General features: G+C 38.2%; 1 protein-coding gene across 1 annotated transcript; it reads left to right on the forward strand.

Annotated features, from left to right (window-relative positions):
- The first annotated feature begins 1,310 nt into the window (after positions 1-1,310).
- Positions 1,311-20,191, forward strand: cilp2 (cartilage intermediate layer protein 2). The gene is made up of 10 exons (XM_680899.7): positions 1,311-1,499; positions 9,733-9,828; positions 10,366-10,635; positions 10,745-10,927; positions 13,331-13,483; positions 13,565-13,882; positions 13,975-14,083; positions 14,160-14,317; positions 15,434-17,858; positions 17,949-20,191. The coding sequence occupies exons 1-9, from the start codon at positions 1,436-1,438 to the stop codon at positions 17,848-17,850; spliced, it is 3,768 nt and encodes a 1,255-aa protein (XP_685991.4). The 5' UTR covers positions 1,311-1,435; the 3' UTR covers positions 17,851-17,858; positions 17,949-20,191.
- The last annotated feature ends 8 nt before the right edge of the window (positions 20,192-20,199 follow it).

The raw sequence follows: 20,199 nt of genomic DNA on the forward strand, positions 1-20,199 counted from the left end.
ACAGTTATAAAATAACGGACGTTAAATTACAGAAATTTACAATAAAATAATGGATGTTAAATTATAAAACAGTTACCATAAAATAACGGAGGTAAAATTACATAAATTTACTATAAAGTAATGGATGTTAAATTACAGAAATTTACCATGAAATAACGGACGTTAAATTACATAAATTTACTGTAAAATAATGGATGTTAAGTTGCATAAATTTACTGTAAATAAACAGATGTTACATCAGAAATTTACTTTAAAATAATGGATGTTAAATTACATAAATTAACTATAAAATAATGGACGTTAAATTATAGAAATCTACCATAAAAAAAAAAAAAATAGAGAAATATTTGGTAAATTTAGCGGCGTTTTTTTACTTCCTTTTTCTGGCAACCCAGCTGCCGGAAAAATGTAAAATAACATAAATATTTTTCAATGTACTAAACTGTACAAATGAGATTGTACGAATTCATACAAATTAACCGGTAAATAAAAAGTTTCGAAATGCCATGAGATCGTGTTGGGTAGAAGATGACTTCAAAACTCCTTAAGTGTTTAGAAATTTGTTTGCCATTTAGACTATTTATTTTGGATGATCATTATATTTCATTTAAGGACAAAGTGTGTAATTACTGTGATTTTTATAGCAAAATTGGAAAAATAAAAGAACAACTTACATTTCTTGGCTAATAATTTCATTCCAAGTACCATATAAAATCATGAGCTTATTTGTAGTTTATTTTACGTTACAGAAAAAGAAGTACACACTTCACCTTTAAACAATGTGAAATAACGATTGCCATCAGTGTCCGTGACTGAAGTGTTTGGATGTTTATAACTGCCTTTGTACACAACAGGTGCGTCACATTACAGTCATTTTACTGTCTGTCCAGTCACTCAATGTTGAAAGAACATTCCTGAGATGCTGAAAGTTGCATGCTGGTAGAATATGACAAATCCATTGTGAAATAAACAGATTTTGGAAGGGAAAAATGAATGTTGTCATCACATTAACATCTTCATTTGTGATAGAAATAAACCTAACATTCCAAGTCTAGAACATCATAAAACACACAAAGTGCTTTATTGATTTGTGGTAATGCAGCATATCATAATTAAAACCACAAACATTACATTTTTCTGATGCAATAGTCACCTTTCTCCTACATCTGTCTGTTCTTTTTGCCTGCTGGAATGATATAAGGACACAGATGTTAGTGCACTGGCCAATGGCGAGCAGGAGGGGGCTGGTCTGGACCACTTTCCACTCCATCCCTGTCTTTTAAAACTCTGGGAACTTCACGAAACTTATCAGACTTGATTTTGAAGGAAGGGGGGAACAAATTCATTGGTCGAGTCACTCAAAAACTCGACAAAGCCATATCTGTTTTTACATTTGTTTTGTTACAAGCAGCTGCCCATCAGTGACAGTGGCACTATGTGGGACTTCACGGTGGTGACGTTGGTGCTGTCTACTGTCTTTGTTGTGTCTCTGGCACAAGGTAATGTCATTTAAATAACTCTCTTTATTCTTAATTAATTACGCAACAGTTTGGATACAGCTGTCAGCACTTAAGTCCTAAGAAACAGCAGAGTCTGTTTGTTTGCTTGCATGGCTGGAATTATCTTTAGTAAATCAAACTGTTTTCCTACTAATCTGCTTCTGTTTTGCGTCGCTGCATATTAATTGACACTTTGAAAGGATTTTGGCATATTATGTGACTTTAAATAAGAATAAGGTGATTATAATTTAGGCAAATACCATCTGTCCCATCTGTGTATTTATATAAGCAATTATATATTTAAAAGGATGGTTCACCCAACAAATGAAAATTCTGTCATTATTTACTCACCCTTTGCCTTTTGCTTTAACTTCCTAATTCATCAAAAGATATCTTGAAGAAAGCTGGAAACCTGTAACCACTGACTTCCATGCTATTTTTTTCCTACTATGGAAGTCAAGAGTTACAGAGTTTCAGTTTTTCTCAAAATATCTTCTTTTGTGTTTAAATAAAGAAAGAAATTTAAAAACAAAAGGTTTGGAACAACTTAAAGGTTAGAAAACAGTGAGAAAATTTACATTTTTGGGTGAATTACCCCTTTAAATATTCTAACATAAGAACAGAGCAGAAGTTTTAGACTACCTTATCATATTGTCATGTATGTAGGCAAGTCAAAGAGAAGTCTTTGCTTTTGGAAACGTCTGTGGAGGAATTTATTATTTGAATGGCTGACTTACAGTCGTGAAATACTGGAAAACTGCCAAACGAATTCGACTGAAATTTGGACGGCACCATTTTATCCACATCTATTACCTTCACTGTCACTCCATCCTCTCGTCTCCGGTCCACCTCAAACTCTCTGCGGAATTTATTACCTGTTTCCCAACACGAGTAGACAGCCGCCGTTTACGGAAAATAGCGCCTGACGATGCTGAGGTCTAAGTCAAGGCTTTTAAGAACCTTTAGGGCTAAAATTCGGTATTTAAATATCCAGATGTCGCTCAGTCATCCGGTAATGAGCTGCAAGCCCGCGCGCTCGTGCCAGTTTCATCCAGGGGCACGGCGAAGCCATTTTCAACGGGCCAAAGTAAATATTGCCACTCTCTAATCTGCTCCATTCAAACGATTTATTCTCCAGATGTTTCACTTTGCTCTGAAGTTCAGCTGCCCGGTACATCGATGTCTGCTGCTTTGAAGTGAAAAATAGGGTGGAAAGAGGGATCAAAGGTAAAGTTGCGAGAGGCTACACGTCTCAATTTTGCTTTTTTTCCCCCCACATGAAGTGGCCACCGGCACCTTCGCGCCAATTAGATCATGTACTGTATGTAAAATAATTAGCTAATGTATGCATAGCCTACTATGAATTTGTCATTGAACGAACTGTTTTTGAATAAATTTCGCAAAATTAATATTTAAATGTTTTATTAGGCCTATTATTAGCAACAATAGTTATAGCCTATAAGAAATGACCAAATGTACCGTCGGGGTCATTCATTTATTTAGCCTATTTATTTATTATTTTTTATTTTTTTGGTGTGGTTTAATGTGATTAAAGTGATTTAGTTTCCCTTTACACCACTTATGACAGGTCAAATAAAGCTAGAACTATAAAAATGTGTATTATTGTCTATTTGTTCAGTTAAAAATATACGCTACATGGAAAAATAGAGGCTATACTTTATGGTAATGCGGTCTTCACTTATTTATAAAACAATCAAGGTGTGTTACAGTGATTTCACTTCCTTTTACACCATTTGTGTTAAGTAAAATCAAGACTTATATAGCAACAATAATGCATTTTTAATAAGTGAATCAATATGCAGTCTAAAGAACAATCTTATTAATGAAAATTATGGTCTAGTTTTATATTGTGTTAGAAATCTTTACATTTATCATTAAAAATCAAGTCCACTAAAATTTCTCCAAAGTAACAGACACAGCAATACACTCCAGTGTGTTCTATATTCAAGCCGACACTTCAGCTCAGATTTCTGGGTGCAACAGTTCAAAGACAAGGCAACTAATCCAGATCATTTTAAACACACACCCACCAATCTAGCTTGGGTTACATTATTATTCGGTGACAATAGAGTTGTTCAGCTTAGAATAATGGAGCACAGATGCATCCCACATCAGAGTCGGTGTCTCCTAATATTCCTCTCAACCCAATCAGACAGAGCTCACCATCATCTTCCATTCGAGCACACCTCAGCCAGGACAAGTGCCAGAAGCACGAAACTACTTCCACATGTTTGCCGACGCAGGATAAACACACAGACAAAACCACTTTGGAGCGCTCATTTGCATTCATTAAAACACGATGGGATGTGGAATGCAATTTCACGACCACTGCCTGGGCACACAGCCTTCCTAAATGAAATGTCTCTGATTTCAAACAAATCCCTACTTGTTACCAACCTCGTATACTACATTAAAGACATCACAGTGTTTTTGCACCCACCCTAATGTGTATGAGAATGTGGGCTAGCACTGTAGCGCTTTGTCAAAGGGATTACATAACATGCCGAAATGATTTACCTCCCCTTTTGGGAGAACCTGGGAAGAACTTTCAGAAAGTATGATGCTAATGCCAGCTAAATTTTGGCATGTTTTTGTGTCTAAACTGTTTGGAAGATTTTTTTTGATGATTCTCATTTAAGTAGCATGTCAAGAGAGCATGTACGCTAACCACTCTGCCGCAGCTTTGACGTAGCTCTTTTATTAAAGCCCAAAACTTGCATGTATTTTGATTAGCTTTTGGCTTGGTTAGGAATACACCAAACACACATTAAAAAGGGGGAATGTCTTATTAAAAGGCCACAGACTGTTATTTACATGAATAGATTAATTGTCTGAGCATGCCTGTTGGACACAGTGCAGACTTTATGAGGTGACTTGAGAAGTCCTAAAAAGAGTAATGATATTACACTTTAAATTGTGGGGTAAAACCCCTGGCAGTAAGACAGGTACAAAATAATCACGGAATTGCTGAACCAAGTTTAAATTACCCTCTTGTGTGAAAGCCATCTCCCAAAATAAAATTGGCACGAGTGCTTTGTTATGGGAGGGCAGGGTGTCAGTCTATGTTAGGAAGACACTGATATATAGTTGTGTATTTTTAGATGTTGTTAACTTATAGTTTCCACTTCAAAGTACATTATTACACACCTGATCCTAATAATGCCCTGTTACTGGGTGTGGATATTACAATGTTCCAGTGAGGTCACGGGCATGCAGTCCTTCTTTCTTGGAATAAATCAACTAGGTTATTGCTTATTATAAATTAGTGGCCTCGTATGTGTTATAAAGGTTTATTGCTCAAGTAAAAAAAATAATAATAAAAAATAATGGATTTATACCAGCAGCACTGCTAAGATGTTTAGGCCTTATACAATTTTTTGCTCTGAGGAACAGGGAAGGTTGGTTGGGTTCAGGATTGAGATGTGTGGAGGTTCGTCTTGGGGGGAAAGTGGGTTATGGCCAGGGCCAGACGGAATCTGCGGACGTTTTTTGCTACTTCTGCGGAGAATTTTGGTAAAAATCTGCAGATTTCTGCGGAATTATTTTGGGAGTATCCAGCGGAGTATCATAACTAAAACCTTAATATATTAAATAAAAAACAATAAATTACTGAATAAAAACTGAATAAATTCAGATTTACACATTTACTCAAGTAAATAAACAGAATTAATAATGAGCTAAAAATCTGCAGAATTCTGCGGAAAATCTGTGGAAAATCTGCGGAATTCTGCGCGCGCAGATTCCGTGTGGGCCTAGTTATGGCCCCAAACCTTCCCTATGAGCCCTATCAAGCCTTTGGATATGCACACTGTTCCTGGATTTTTGACCATTCAAGAACCTAGTTTAAGCCACCATCTTTTTAAGCAGATGATAAATGCACATGCCCAATTATATTTTATGGATATCTTCTTTGGTGTACTTTGGTGTGAATTGTAAATACCTTTTGAATAATATAAATCAGCACAGACAAATTAGGTAAATCTTATAGCCATGAATACTAGGGTTTGTTAGTCATGAGTTTACACATGCAGATATGCATGCCTTTCTTAAAAAATTCTGTCGTTAATGGAAAAGATGGGCTGTAGTTTTCCAAAACTTTTAGGAGTAAAAATCTAAATTGTACATTTGCATTGATGAACAACGGAAGAAAATTTGCCAAAACTGTAAAGCAATGTCAAGAAATTTAGGAGTACGCTTAATACAATTTAAAATTTTGAATAATTTTACTCAGTGTTTTCAGGCTTGGGTTGAAGGACTTTGCTGAATGCTGGAGAAATTAGAGCGAAGAAGGATGCAAGCCCTGTGGTCCTGTTCTAAAATACAGGAATTCTGGGTTAAAGTGCACAATTACATTCAGAATGTTTCTGGGTTCTGCTTTTCGTTTTGTCCTAAAATATATGTTCTGAGAGACCCGTTTGTGTTGGGGTCTGTTTTGAAGATGTCTGAGTGGATTCCAAAGTAATATGATTGGAAGACAAATCATTATGAGGGGTGGCATTCAGCAGGTTCACCATCATTTCAAGAATGGGTTACGGAAATGGGGAAGGTGGCAGCATATAGAAAAAATGACATATAGATTACTTGATAAATTAGATTTATCAGAGAAAATGGGGAAATAATTTGGCATTTCTGGAGGATGAATAAGGTCACTGTGGTGAAACGTAAGGTTAAAATGTAATTATCTTATTTGATTTATTTAAGTATTATTATTATTGTATTTTTATTTAACTATTAATATTTTCTGTATGTGTGCTTTTGATTTATTGAGTTTATAATATTTATCTGTATTTATGATAGCAACATCTAATTACTAACTGCTGCTTTTGGGAAGGGGAGAGGAAAGAGGGTGTTAAAAGGACGTAAAAATGTGTAAATTGATGGTACTGTTAAATTATATAAAAAAAAATTTAATTATAAAAAAATTCTGTCATCATGTCATCAACCCATTTAATTTTCTTTCTTCTGTTAAACACAAAAGGAGACATCTTGAAAAATATTGGTTGCTGGGAATCCATTGAACTAGTAATTTCTTTTCCTACTATGAAAATCGATTCGTGCCAGCATCCAGCATTCTTCAAAATATGTACTTTTGTGTTGAACCGCATAAAAAAACTGATAAAGGTCTAAAAAAAAGAGAAAAAAGTTATGACGTAATTTTAATTTGTGGGTAACCTATCATTTTAATGATCATTTTTGTCGAACTCTCCAGTTTAAACTTTAAGGAAATGATACAATTTAAAAATAATACAATTAGTAACAATAAAAATTTGCAACATCTGTATACAGTATGTTTACTTTCTAGCGATACAGACATTCATTAGTTTTTCTTCGGCTTAGTCCCTTATTTATCAGGGGTCACGCCAGTGGAATGAAGCGTCAACTATTCCAGCAAATGCACTTCCAGCCGCAACCCCGTACTGGAAAACACCCATACACTCTCTCATTCACACACTATGGCCAATTTAGTTTACCCAATTCACCTATAGCGCATGTCTTTAGATGGTGTGGAAAACCGGAGCACCCAGAAGAAACCCACGTGAACAGGGAAAAACATACAAACTCCATACCAACTGGCCCAGCCGGGACTCAAACCAGCGACCTTCTTGCTGTGAGGCGACAGTGCTAACCACTGAGCCACCATACCCCTGCGATAAAGACAAATTATGAAAAAGCATTGACTCCATGTGTAAATCTTCATCCAATGTTTTCAAAATATATTATGGATTTATTAAGGTATTCATAGATGACTAAACATTATGTGTTTCACCTATAACAATTGTGGTAAGTCAGAAGCAGGAAGCAAAGTCTGACATATAATAATCAGAACACTAAAGAAAAGTGACACTCGCCTCAATCTCAGCGGGCCACTCAGGATAAGTGTATAGCAGAAATAATGATATTCTCATATTCTGTGATCTGTACTTTGGGAATGGCAAGCGCTCTTTCAGGTGAACCTGCAAGGTAAATCAGCATAGCATTTGAGAGGAATATGATCCCAGTAATTGTGACTTGGAGGAAGTCCTGCACAGCTGCTGACTGACATGTCTGCCGCAGATAAGCGCTTCAGTGTGTGAGCATCGAGTAATTCCAGTAACAGTCCAATGTCAAGACACTGTGCTGTTTCTACTTGAGGATGTTAGGCTTGGCTAAGACACGTCACCTTTGAGGGAAAATATATATGAATGGCATTGGTGGATGTATCTCTTGGGTTAAAATTTCCTTATCACAGTACATTATGGCCTGTTTCCACATGAGTGGTATGGTATGGTAAGGTTCGGTTTGGTATGCTTTTATGGCTTTTTCACTATCCAAAGGTACCTAAAAGCGAACCGTACCGTACCACTTTTTGGGTATCCTTTGCAATGGGTACCTAGCCTGGCAAAAGGGTACCAAAAGGCAGAGCAAGACGCGCAACTGAACCATATTGGTTTAAAGAGATACGTCACTTACTTGTGTAACAAGCCCGAATGAAAACATAGCAACCAGCATGTTTTAAATACACCGCCAAGACCTTACACGGTAATAATATATACATAAAATAAAGAGCCATGGTCGACCCTAACTCAAACAAACCTTGTCGTCGTCTTGATGAACAGCCACAAGAAGAGCGAATTTCTTCAGCGACAGCCAATAGAAGCATCAGTACAGCTCATGTGATTCTCAGTGGCCGGTTGTATTCTGGCTGTATATACATACACAGACCTGCATTCTACACAGAAGCAGTTCGCCATTCAGAGCTACAGGCAGTTACAAAGTCGCTGCTAGTCTGAATGAGACATAAAGCGCATAATGCGCGTCTATATTTGAAATTTAAATACAACAAACGTGAGACTGATGCGAAAAAACAAAGAAATGCCAGAAAAAACAAAGGAGTAAATGATTCTTTCAGCAACCTAAAACATGAACAAACTACCATGTTTAACTACTATCATCACCTTTTGAACTACTATGAACTCGGAATGATGAAGTTGCTCTCTAATAGAGGTTTCATGTGCTGCTGAAGATTAAAGACACATATGAGAGGTTTGCACTGAATGGGGGCTATATGTTGCATGTTGTTTTTTTAACCTAAATAAGGACTAAATGTATACTATGTGTAGTTTTTCTGTAATTCGTAACATATTGGAGACTGTAAAGGTCTGTATGTGTTCATGTTGCATTTATTGTAATCGCAGATGTTACAGTAGACTATTTCGCATCATTGATCTGCAGTTATAATCAAGTCATGTTCATAGAAAGGTTAGTAATGAACATTTATGCACAATTATTTGTGTATAAAGCATCTGTTTTGTGAGAAGTGCTTCTCATATGATATGTGAACTACCTGTACAGCTTTACTGTAGACATTTTCTCGAGTAAGAAATCCGTTGATTGAAACTTTCTGTCGTACACCACGCCCACCAAAAGGGTACCATTGGTACACTTTTAGCAGTGGAAACGCAAGCCTCATAAAGGTGACCCGTACCGTACCACTCAGTGGAAACAGGCCATTATTAACATGTTCTGAAAAGTGGTTCAGGGATTAACCTTCAGAACGAAGCACTGTCCGCAAAAAGCACCATCCATCTGGGATGTGGGAGTGCATCTTATGGTAATGTCTCATCTAGAAAGCACGAGAAACCATGTGCTTGTTCCCTTTATTCTATCTTCTCCTTTGGGGCATGGCTAGTAAGTGTCTCCAGATTAATTTGAAAAGGGATGTAGAGGATACGGCCATCTTCCATATGTGAATAGCATCTCATATTGTGACCAGACAAAGCAGAAAGAGATACAGTGCAGAAATGAATCAAATATGTCCTCCACAGGGCAATCATCAGAGCAGACTAAAGTCCAAATCAGTCGGCAATGGATGCTGAGCAGATAAAAGTAGGCCACTTGGACTCTGGTGGCACCAATGCACAAAAAAAGTAATTTAATATGAAATGTCTTTTGCACACATTCCATTCACCGCAAAGCCAAGTAGGATTTTCCGATCGCATTCACAGACATGTCTGCAACCGAAGAAACGTGCAAGGAATAAGTTCTTCTGATCTATTACATTGCAAATTATATTGCACTGTAATAGATCAAACAAAATTTGAGTCCAGATTTTTAAGACCGAGTTTAGCTAGTCCCTAAGGAGGGCAGTGTTTCTTGCAGATCTAGTTGCAGCCAATGTTCCTTTGGTAGCACCTTTGCTGAGCACGCTATAATAACGTTTGAATTCCCTCAGGACCCATCTGGGACAGCTCACGTCTTCGGAGGTTAAACCAAACAGACAGAAACAGAAAGCTGGCTTACAACACCCTCGTGGAACCACAGACCACAGGTAGTTATGGATATATTAACATGCTCTCTTTAAGCAATCAACTAATTTGTGGTGTCCTAGTCGATCCAAACCACACTATGGATCTCTGTGATGCTAAAAAAGTGATGTAATGATTTCTAGAGTCATCCGTCTTCATTAAATGTGAGCCCTAATGATGAAGGCTTATAGCCACTGCAATGCTGAAACAATAAGACATTGACTCATTGAGGTGTAAATGAGTTTACACATGTTCTTAATTGGAGCAAGTTGTCTCTCAGACAATTCAGACAGCTCTCATTGCTTTGAATTACGTCATCCGATTCATACCTCCCATGGGACAGCTCAACATAACGCAACATGCACTTTTGCGAGACACGGGTTGTATTCTTTTCATATGATGAAAAAAGCTGGATTGATTTTTTTTTTTTTTTTTTGGAGTAAACCAAGCAGAAATCTGACGCAATCTGGAAAGTCTCGTTCTTCGCCTCTTTGGGTCACAGCAAGAGGATACTGTCCTTGTAAAATGTCTTACTCTGATCTTTGTTTTGTGTAACCCAGGCGTGACAGAGTGGACATCCTGGTTCAATATTGATCATCCAGGAGGAAACGGTGACTATGAGAGGTTAGAAGCCATTCGCTTTTACTATCGAGAAAGAGTCTGCTCACGACCTGTAGCGATGGAGGCCCGTACCACAGACTGGGTTGCAGCTGCAGATACAGGGGAGGTGGTCCATTCCAGTCTGGAGAAGGGCTTCTGGTGCATCAATAAGGAGCAGCCGTTTGGCCGCAGCTGCTCCAACTACCATGTGCGATTCCAGTGTCCACCAGGTACAATTAGTCAACAGACAATCTATCATGGTAGAGAAGAGTATTCCATATGGAGTTATATGCAGTTTAACATATGAGTGTACAAAAGTCTTCTGTTTTTTTTTTTAAGTGCACTCATACTGGACTGACTGGAGTGAATGGACGCCTTGCAGTGCCACTGCCTGTAATGATGTTGGCATCCAAGTCCGTCAGAGGAAATGCATGAGCACGCAACCTCTTCCATTGCTGCTTTCGCCCGTCTGTGTGGGACCTCACATTGAAAGGAGAGAGTGTTCAACACCACCATGTCAAGGTAAACAAGGAAAGAATATAAACTTTTTAAGCTGGTTCAATCTTTTCTCCCAATTTGACCAGGCTGGCAATAAGATGGTTTAACTTACCAATTAGTGGGTTCCAAGTAGGCTAGGGCATATCCAGATTTTGATACCGTCAAACATCCTCCCTATTTTACCTCGGTATACAGTATTACCGTAGGCCTACACAATACAAAAAAATTCTGATGTAAGGCTCAGATATTATCAACAAACTGTTGGCTTTTGCCTAAACCATTCAGAAACTGAATACCGAACACTGACCTTAGGTTTAAGGTTTTTTTTTATCTCTCGTGGTCACCTCTTTTTTTTTGCACAATTAGCCTCGTCTGTATTTACCGCCACTCCTTTCTTGTTTGGTTGAAATCCGAAATACTGTCAAACTGCAGAAGTTGTGTTCTTTTTTGAGACCAGGTCACTTGATGTGCCATCTTTCCCCATCTTTTTCGGTCTCCTCCACGCCGCATTGACAACTATACGCATTTTTAGGCATTAAATAAATTATATTTATTATTTAATTCTTGTCTCCTATATAAGTGCATTGCTTTTTATGATGGTATAGCGGTACTGAAACTGATATCGAAATATTACTAACTGCTATTTTTAGATCCCACGGTATACCATATTACCGTTTTACCACCCAAGCCTAGTTCCAATACGGGCTAGGCTGATAAACGATATTATATCGAATCACGATAAACTTTGTGTCAATAACAATGATAAGCTCTGGACTTTTTTATTCTATACTGATGCAAGAGCCAATCACATAGCAGAAATGTGCAACAATGGGAATATAAAAGTGTGTTGATATTAGAGATGTACCAAATTTTCGGCCAAAAATATTATGCCATTTAATGGACCCTCTAATTTTTGTGGCTTCAGTCATTCTTGGGAACTCTTTTTAATCTGGAAGCATTAACAACGTATATTGAAATGTATATTGTTATAGCTCAATATGGAAAATAATAATCAAGTGTGCATGTTTGCAATATCGCCCAGCCCTAGTTACAAGTACACACCACTTCCAAAACCATCTTGCGCTGGTTTTAATTTTTTTTAGCAGGATGAAGCCAGAACAGACAGCCTTGAGTTGTTACAAGCACACTGGATGCTTTTCAAACCAGATATGTCCAAATATTTGTTTTTGTCACATTTCAGAATCACTTCAATTGTATTGACTCTTTACCCCACTGGTTTCCACTTAGGATCCTCAAGTGTGATCACATCCTGCTGACATTTACATGACACATGTGGTGCCCAATTAGCTGGCTAAACCCAAACATGTTTCTGTGTCTAGAGCTTGGTTGTCTTTTATCTGAAAATCAATGCAACCACACTGGCGGGGATGTCAGAATGTAGTCTGACATTTCTGTACACACAAATCTATAGATGTACACTCACCAGACACTTTATTAGGTACACCTTACTAGTACTTGGTTGGACCCCCTTTTGCCTTTAGAACTGCCTTAATCCTTTGTGGCGTAGCTTTAATTAAGATACTGGAAAAATTCCTGAGATTTTGGTCCATATTGACATGATAGCATCTCAAAGTTGCTGCAGATTTATTGGCTAAACGTCCATGATGTGAATCTCCCGTTCCACCACATCCCAAAGGTGCTCCATTGGATTGAGATCTGGTGACTGTGGAGGCCATTTGAGTACAGTGAACTCATTGAAATGTAAAGAAACCAGTCTGAGATGATTTGCGCTCTATGACATGGTGTGTTATCCTGCTGGAAATAGCCATCAGAAGATGAGTACACTGAGGTCATAAAGGGATGGACATGATCAGCAAAAACACTTAGGAAGGCTCTGGCATTGACACGATACTCAATTGGTACTAATGGGCCTAAAATGTGCAGAGAAAACAGGAACCAGTCTGGCCATTCTCTTCTGACCTGTGGCATGAATAAGGTATTTGTGCATACAGATTTGCTGCTCACTGGATATTTTCTCTTTTTGTACCATTCTCTGTAAACCCTAGAGATGGTTGTGCATGAAAATCCCAGTAGATTAGAAGTTTCTGAAATACTCAGAGCAGCCCATCTGGCACCAACAACCATGCCACATACTGATACTCGGTTTGAACTGCTGCAGATCGTCTTGACCACGTGTACATGCCTAAATGCATTTAGTTGCTGCTAATTAAAAATTTGCATTGACAAACAGATGGACAGTACCTTATAAAGTGGCCAGTGAGTGTATATAAAAGTATGTTATGTATGAGTGTATTTTAGTATGACATTTGCATAAATTTGATCAGGCTTTTTTTCTAGCATCTACTGTAATTTACACCATAAACCTGATATATTAAAGAGGTGCAAATTTTACTAACACAACAATAGTTAACTGCTCCTATTTTCACTGAAATCTTGACTTAATAGCCATGTGGAGCCAGTGGGGTTCATGGGGAGCTTGCTCAGTAACCTGTGGAAAGGGACGGAGGACAAGACGTAGGACATGCCACAGATCTTCTACTAAGATTCAGTGTACAGGACGACCCATAGAGGTGCAAAAGTGTGGAAATCCATGCCCAGGTGAGGTGTATTAAAACAAATATGTTTTGTCAACCTACAATAGTTCTCTTGACTACATAGAAATCAAAAATTATTTTACAGTGAAATGCAAACGTGTCTGTCCTGGGGGACGTCCCGATAAGAGCTGCAGCTACTGTATCTGCGATGGACAGGCACTACATGGGGAAGTCTTCAGCATTACAGGGGTCCCAGTGATGAATGCCACGGTGGCTTTGGCCAGCCAAGCCAAGATTATCCGTGCCCACACTGATGCCAAGGGTCAGTTCAAGATGGATGGGCTGTGCATCAGTCCTCAGACCCAAATTGTCATTAGAAAGGATAAATTTGCACCTGCCACTCTCCCAGTGTCCAACAACAGTACTGATGAACTTTGGGTACGGGCTATCTTGCAATCATCAGGTAAAAAGGACAATTTTAAAAAGTTGAATAATTTCATGTACATTTGAACAAAGCTCACTATGTGATGGATTGTGCTGTTTTATGTCTGACAGAAAAGCCATATATTGAGAAGCATCCTGAAGACAAAGTACGTTACGAGGGACAACGTGCAACTCTTTGCTGTAGAGCAACAGGATCACCAAAACCTGACAAATATTACTGGTAAAAACAATGAATTTGACAGTTTTTTGACAAATAGTGGTAATGTCCTAGTAATTATCATTTGTTTATTGCAAAGGTACCACAATGGAACCTTACTGAATCGTACAATTTTCAAATATGACGAAGATTTGATATTGCGAGACCTCAAACCAGAGCAGTCTGGGCAATATCACTGCAAAGCAACTAGTCTGACAGGCAGCATCAAGTCTACTTCAGCGGTCCTCACTGTTTTCAGTAAGTGCAAAACCATTTTAACAGTCAAGAGGGATTTGCCATTATACTATTTTTGCAAATGTCCCTAAAGTACTCTATTAAATATTGAAGGCTTCGATTAAATATTAAAGCCTATAATGTCAAGTGACATGTGGTGAACAATATTTTATTATGTTTAAGTTGGTAGAAATTACCACTTTCTAAACAAGGAATGACTGGCAAAAAGTTGTGGTGGGCAGAATAAAGTTCCTAAATCCCAACCGCTTTTTATATTAAAGTGAAATCCAAGCTTGTCGATAAATCCTATTTTTTCATTCTCGGACAAGTATGCATTTCCACATTCGCCGACATAACTACACATTGTAAAAATTCCCATGATGCTTATTATCCAAGATATAGATTGTCAGAAATAGTCTGCCGAAATGTGTGCTAAAGCAATCAGCCCTATACTTTGTCTGAGGGAACTCTCTGCTTTTGAATCATTTTGGCATATATAATGTACTTTGCTGAATGAAACACTAACACCTGTCACAACAGGATTCTTAATGGGGGATGATTAATGTGCTTTATGCACGCTTACATTTAAACAACAGCTACAGGGAAAATTGTTTTCCATAAATTTAATTTTTGAAAACCCAAATAAGATTACATGGTTGCTCTCTAGAATAACTGTCATTTGAAAGAAAAACAGCACTCTTGTGAATAAATGAGCAGCATTTAGATTTGAGGGGTAATGTGACAATAATAACTGCAGTCATCAATATGGTGACACAATAAAAGAGTTTTTGAGAAAGCAACCATGACTTTTGTCAGGCTTCCAAGATCAGTGACCTAATATTTGTTCATAATAAAGCATTGTTCATAGTTTGTTCATAGTTCATCAAGTTCTATGTAACAACTTTGGCTAATAAAGGTCAACTAATGACCTTTAACAGCCAAAAAAAAAAAAAAAAAAACATATATATATATATATATATATATATATATATATATATATATATATATATATATATATATATATATATATATATTGCTTTAAATAATTTTACTGGGAACTATTAAGAAGTTTTATGCATTAAAAGAAAACAAGCCAGTGGGATAAGATCTCATACTGATTTGACATTTTGTATTTTACAGCTAAAGGGACCCCAGCATGCAAGTCAACACCTGAAACCCACCTGATCAAACTACCATTAGACTGCAAACAGCCTGGAACAGACTCCAAATTTTACAATGCAGGTCGCTGTCCACACAACAAATGTCCTGGGGCACTGGACTTTGACATGCGATGCAGGGATGGAACAGGTTTCTGCTGTGGGGTCAAAGAAATGGACGCAAAAGAAATCAACTGTGGCCGCTACACCCTCCCTATCAAGGTTGTGAGTGAATGTGGCTGCCAAACTTGTGTAGAGCCTAAAGTTCTTGTACGGGGCAGGGTGGTGGCAACAGACAATGATGAACCTCTGCGCTTTGGACACATTTACATTGGGAAGGAACGAATAGGTACTACAGGATATCAGGGTGGCTTCACAATCCAGGTGTCTCCAGAAACACAGCGTTTAGTGGTAAACTTTGTGGACCCTTCTCAGAAGTTCATTGACACAATCAAGGTTTTTATCTTTGACAAGAGAGGAGGTGCAGTCTACCATGACGTCAAAGTGATGAGGAAGCAGGAACCTATTGATATCAATGCTGCAGAAAGCAACACCATTTACCTAGGTGAAATGAAGGATGAGGATCCCATCGGTCAACTGGTCATACCTCCAAACTCTTTCCATAAAAACACAGGGGAAGTGTATGAAGGGACTGTTAAGGCCAGTGTGACATTCCTTGATCCACGCAATATTACAATGGCTGCTGCCGCCCCTGGTGATCTTAACTTTGTCGATGATGAAGGAGACATGCTCCCTCTCAGGACATATGGAATGTTTTCAGTAGATTTCCGAGATGGAGAAAACCAGGAGGTTCTAGGAGCTGGTGCAGTGCAAGTTCTCCTTGATACAGAGCATGTCAAAATGCAGGAGCACATCCCTGCTATGAAACTCTGGTCCCTCAATCCTGACACAGGTATTTGGGAGGAGGAGAGTAACTTTCAGCCAACACAAAGTACCATTGCTGGCACTGGGAGAAACAAACGAGAGGAACGCACATTCTTAATAGGAAATATGGAAATCAGGGAGCGTAGGTTGTTCAATCTTGATGTACCTGAAAATCGCCGCTGCTATGTCAAGGTTAGGGCATACATGAGTGACAAGTTCTTGCCCAACGAGCAACTCGAAGGAGTTGTAATAAACTTGATTAACCTGGAACCTAAACCTGGTTACTCGTCAAATCCGCGAGCCTGGGGTCGCTTTGATAGCGTGATAACAGGACCAAACGGTGCTTGTCTTCCAGCTTTCTGTGATGCTCAGAGGGCTGATGCTTACACAGCTTATGTAACGGCTATAATGGGAGGAGAGGAACTAGAAGCAGCTCCCTCAATGCCAAAAATGAACCCAAACATTATTGGTGTGTCTCAGCCATATTTAGGGAAGTTAGATTACCAGCGTTCAGATCATGAGGACTCAGCACTCAAAAAAACAGCCTTCCGAATAAACCTGGCCAAACCAAACCCTAACAATTTTGATGAAACAAATGGACCCATCTATCCTTTCCAGAGTTTAATTGCATGTGAAAATGCACCTGTTGATGCCAACCACTTTCGTTTTTTCCGTGTTGAAAAAGATAAATATGAATACAATGTGGTACCCTTTCAGGAAAGTGACCTTACATCTTGGACTGGAGACTACCTTTCCTGGTGGCCAAATCCACAAGAGTTCAGAGCTTGCTTCATTAAAGTTAAGATTCATGGAGCTACAGAAATTATGGTAAGGTCAAGAAATCTTGGTGGGACTCATCCTCAAACAAGAGGTCAGTTGTATGGTATTAGAGACATTCGCAGTACTCGAGACTTACACCATCCCAACACCTCTGCTGCTTGTCTTGAATTTAAGTGCAGCGGGATGCTCTTTGATCAAGGTAGTGTAGACAGGTCACTCATTTCTGTGATCCCACAGGCCAACTGCCGTCGTATAGGCATTAACAGTCTCCTGCAAGAGTATCTGATAAAGCATCCCCCTGTTCTTCAGAATAATGAGTCACATGCATTCAATATGTTAGCACCCGTTGATCCCCTTGGACACAATTATGGAATATACACCGTCACGGACCAGAACCCACGCGTTGCCAAAGAGATCGCCATTGGCCGCTGCTTTGATGGAACTTCAGATGGTTTTTCCAGGGAGATGAAGTCAGATTCTGGAGTGGCACTGACGTTCAGCTGCCCTAAAAGAACTGTGAATCGCGAGAGCTTATTCCAACGCTTGCAAACAAATCCAGGCCTAACACTAACACAGATGGCACGGGAGATGAGGGAGTCCCAGGGATTACAAGTCAGAAGAGGGTCAACTCAAATGGTGGCCTACCCCTTTGGCCAACAGGGCAGGAGCCAGAACCGCAGAGCCACGAACACTAACAGAAGGAGACCTGCTTCAAGGACACAACCAAGACAGTAGATCTTTAGGTGAGTTCATTGAGTGCACTTTAAAATAAAAAGATGAACAAAAACAAGATTTTTATGAAAATAAAGTGTATGCTTTCTTTCCTCTTGTAGGTCTTTCGGGTAGAAGAGAATCAAGGAGAAAAAAAAAAAAAAAGAGTAAAAATAAAAAACTGCAATGGAAATCCCAAACTTGGCCAGTCGGGTGATACTGGATGCTCTGTACTAACAGAACAATATCCGTACCTGATTTTTCCGAACACATTTAACACATTCATTCTAGTTGTGTATGGAAAACTGTCCTCTCATACGTCCTCAAAGTTTACCTCATTGTTTAAGACTTTTTTTTGTTTTGTTTTTGTAACTTGGCCAAATTCTCCAAAACATACAAGATGATGCCATTTATTTCCAATGTCAAACTTGCTTATGTTGAGCATCCTACGTTTAGAATCCTTTTCTTTAATTGATTAGTGTCATCCATTGATGATATGCTAAATAGCCGAGATTAGTTTGTACGGGTTGAGTGTGACAGCTGCTAATCCTTTTATCAACTATCTGGGATGAACAAGACCCAAGGCTGAAATAATGCTTATTCTGTCTCACCTCCTTTTCCACATCACCAGTCCAGTTATGATTGGTCTGACCAAACTCTGACTGACCCAAACCATGAATAACATGCCACAGCACAATGGATCACCAAGCTAGACTAAACAAACCTGTGGTGGGACATAAAGAATAATTTAATCGCCAAGTTCAAGCATAAATTAATGCAGCATAAGCAATTTTCTCCAAAATGCATTCGTCCCTTTAAATATAAAGTGTTCTTTTGAATTAAAATCCAACTAATGCAGTATGTGTGTATGTCTACATCTTGGTAAACTGATTGTATTCTTTTTTTTACTGTTTCTTGTTTCTGTCTCCTTAAGTGCAATAATGAGTTCTAATAATGACTTGAGTGTCCTGACAAAAAAAAAAAAACATCCTATGTTATGAGCCAATCAACCATAGGTCTGTTTAAAATGTTGGGCTATACCCTCAGTAATTGTATATCTGGAACTCAAATTAGAATCTGTTTTTATCCTAGTCCTAATGAATCTGAGTTTGCTAATCCAAATGCAGTTTCCTTTCCTTTGACCAGCTGACAATGCAACATGAATTTGCAGTTGCAGTATTTTAATTCCACTCAAGGGACAATTACAAAATCCAACAACATTTATTGGATTGTACTAATACACACCTGCATGATGGACATGAAATGGACAACTGTATTTTTAGAGGTACATTTTGCAAGTGGCATTGCAATTGGGATTTTATTATGGTAATTCTGCTTTGATTTGTCTAATCCCTTACTCTTTAAAACGCCTCACTATCCTGTGTTGGTTCAAAGCAAAATGTTAATTGGGTTGAGGGATTACAGTGCATGTTTTAATAGATAATGCGCAAAAGTTAGTCTCTGTACCCAAAGAGCCAGTACATATGTAATAAAATCTAATTCAATCTTCAAAGAAACAACAATACAGTACCTCAAAAACAAAGCTATATTGGTTAATCTGGATTAAAGTGAGATGAGTGGAAGAAAAAATAATCAAATTGAGAATTTTGCACACTGTAGTTTAGTGGTGGAATTGTTTTATAATGCCGTGCAGAGTCTGCAAACAGGCTGACTGTAATGAGATTTTTTTTTTTTAATGAGAAGATTGCAATATGTAAAAAGTATGCTAAACTGTCCCTAAAATTATGTGGAAATAAGAAATCATGTAACTTAAATTCACAAATTTCCTGTTTAAGCTGTAAAACACATTTTTATACACAAAGTGCACACTTACATTTTTTTCCATCCCAGACAATCTTACATTTAAGTGTTGTTGAGTCATACCTTTTTAACTTGAACAGCTTTTGTAATTTTGTAATATATACCTGTTAATGTAACTTTCAGCATTGCTATACTGTACATTTTAATTTTAGAGGCAGGCTGGGGGTGGATTTTGGAATGAATATGGTGCTAAAAAATTAGTTGGCCTCCAGTTAGCTTTTAAAAGAGTGTTTGTCCTCGCTTCAACTGTCTGGCTGGTCTCAGGGAGACTACAACTTTTCCAGGAATATCCTCTGGCAAAATGTGCATTGATAACTTTACCGTTGTCTACACTACAAAGCGCAAGTCGAAAAGTTGCCTGTGCATTCTCGGAAATGTCTCTTCATGCTTGCTTTACATAAAACAAATCCATGCAAATCGTATTGTAACTTATAGTGCATGAAATGTCCTGCCTTGCAACCTCAAAAGCCAGTTTTATGTGTAAATTGTGGAATACCATGTTTGTCATTGTTTAGAATGTAAATAAAGATCTCTTATAAACACATTTTGTTG

The sequence above is a fragment of the Danio rerio genome, chromosome 22, assembly GCF_049306965.1.
Source record: "Danio rerio strain Tuebingen ecotype United States chromosome 22, GRCz12tu, whole genome shotgun sequence".
In the NCBI taxonomy this organism is placed as follows: Eukaryota; Metazoa; Chordata; class Actinopteri; order Cypriniformes; family Danionidae; genus Danio; species Danio rerio.

Bases quoted from the DNA above. Each gene is read 5' to 3' on its own strand.
- cilp2 (XM_680899.7), top strand. From the start codon at position 1,436: ATGTGGGACTTCACGGTGGTGACGTTGGTGCTGTCTACTGTCTTTGTT. The intron at 13,484-13,564 runs GTGAGGTGTATT...ATTATTTTACAG, and splicing joins GTGTGGAAATCCATGCCCAG to TGAAATGCAAACGTGTCTGT. The intron at 13,883-13,974 runs GTAAAAAGGACA...TATGTCTGACAG, and splicing joins GGCTATCTTGCAATCATCAG to AAAAGCCATATATTGAGAAG.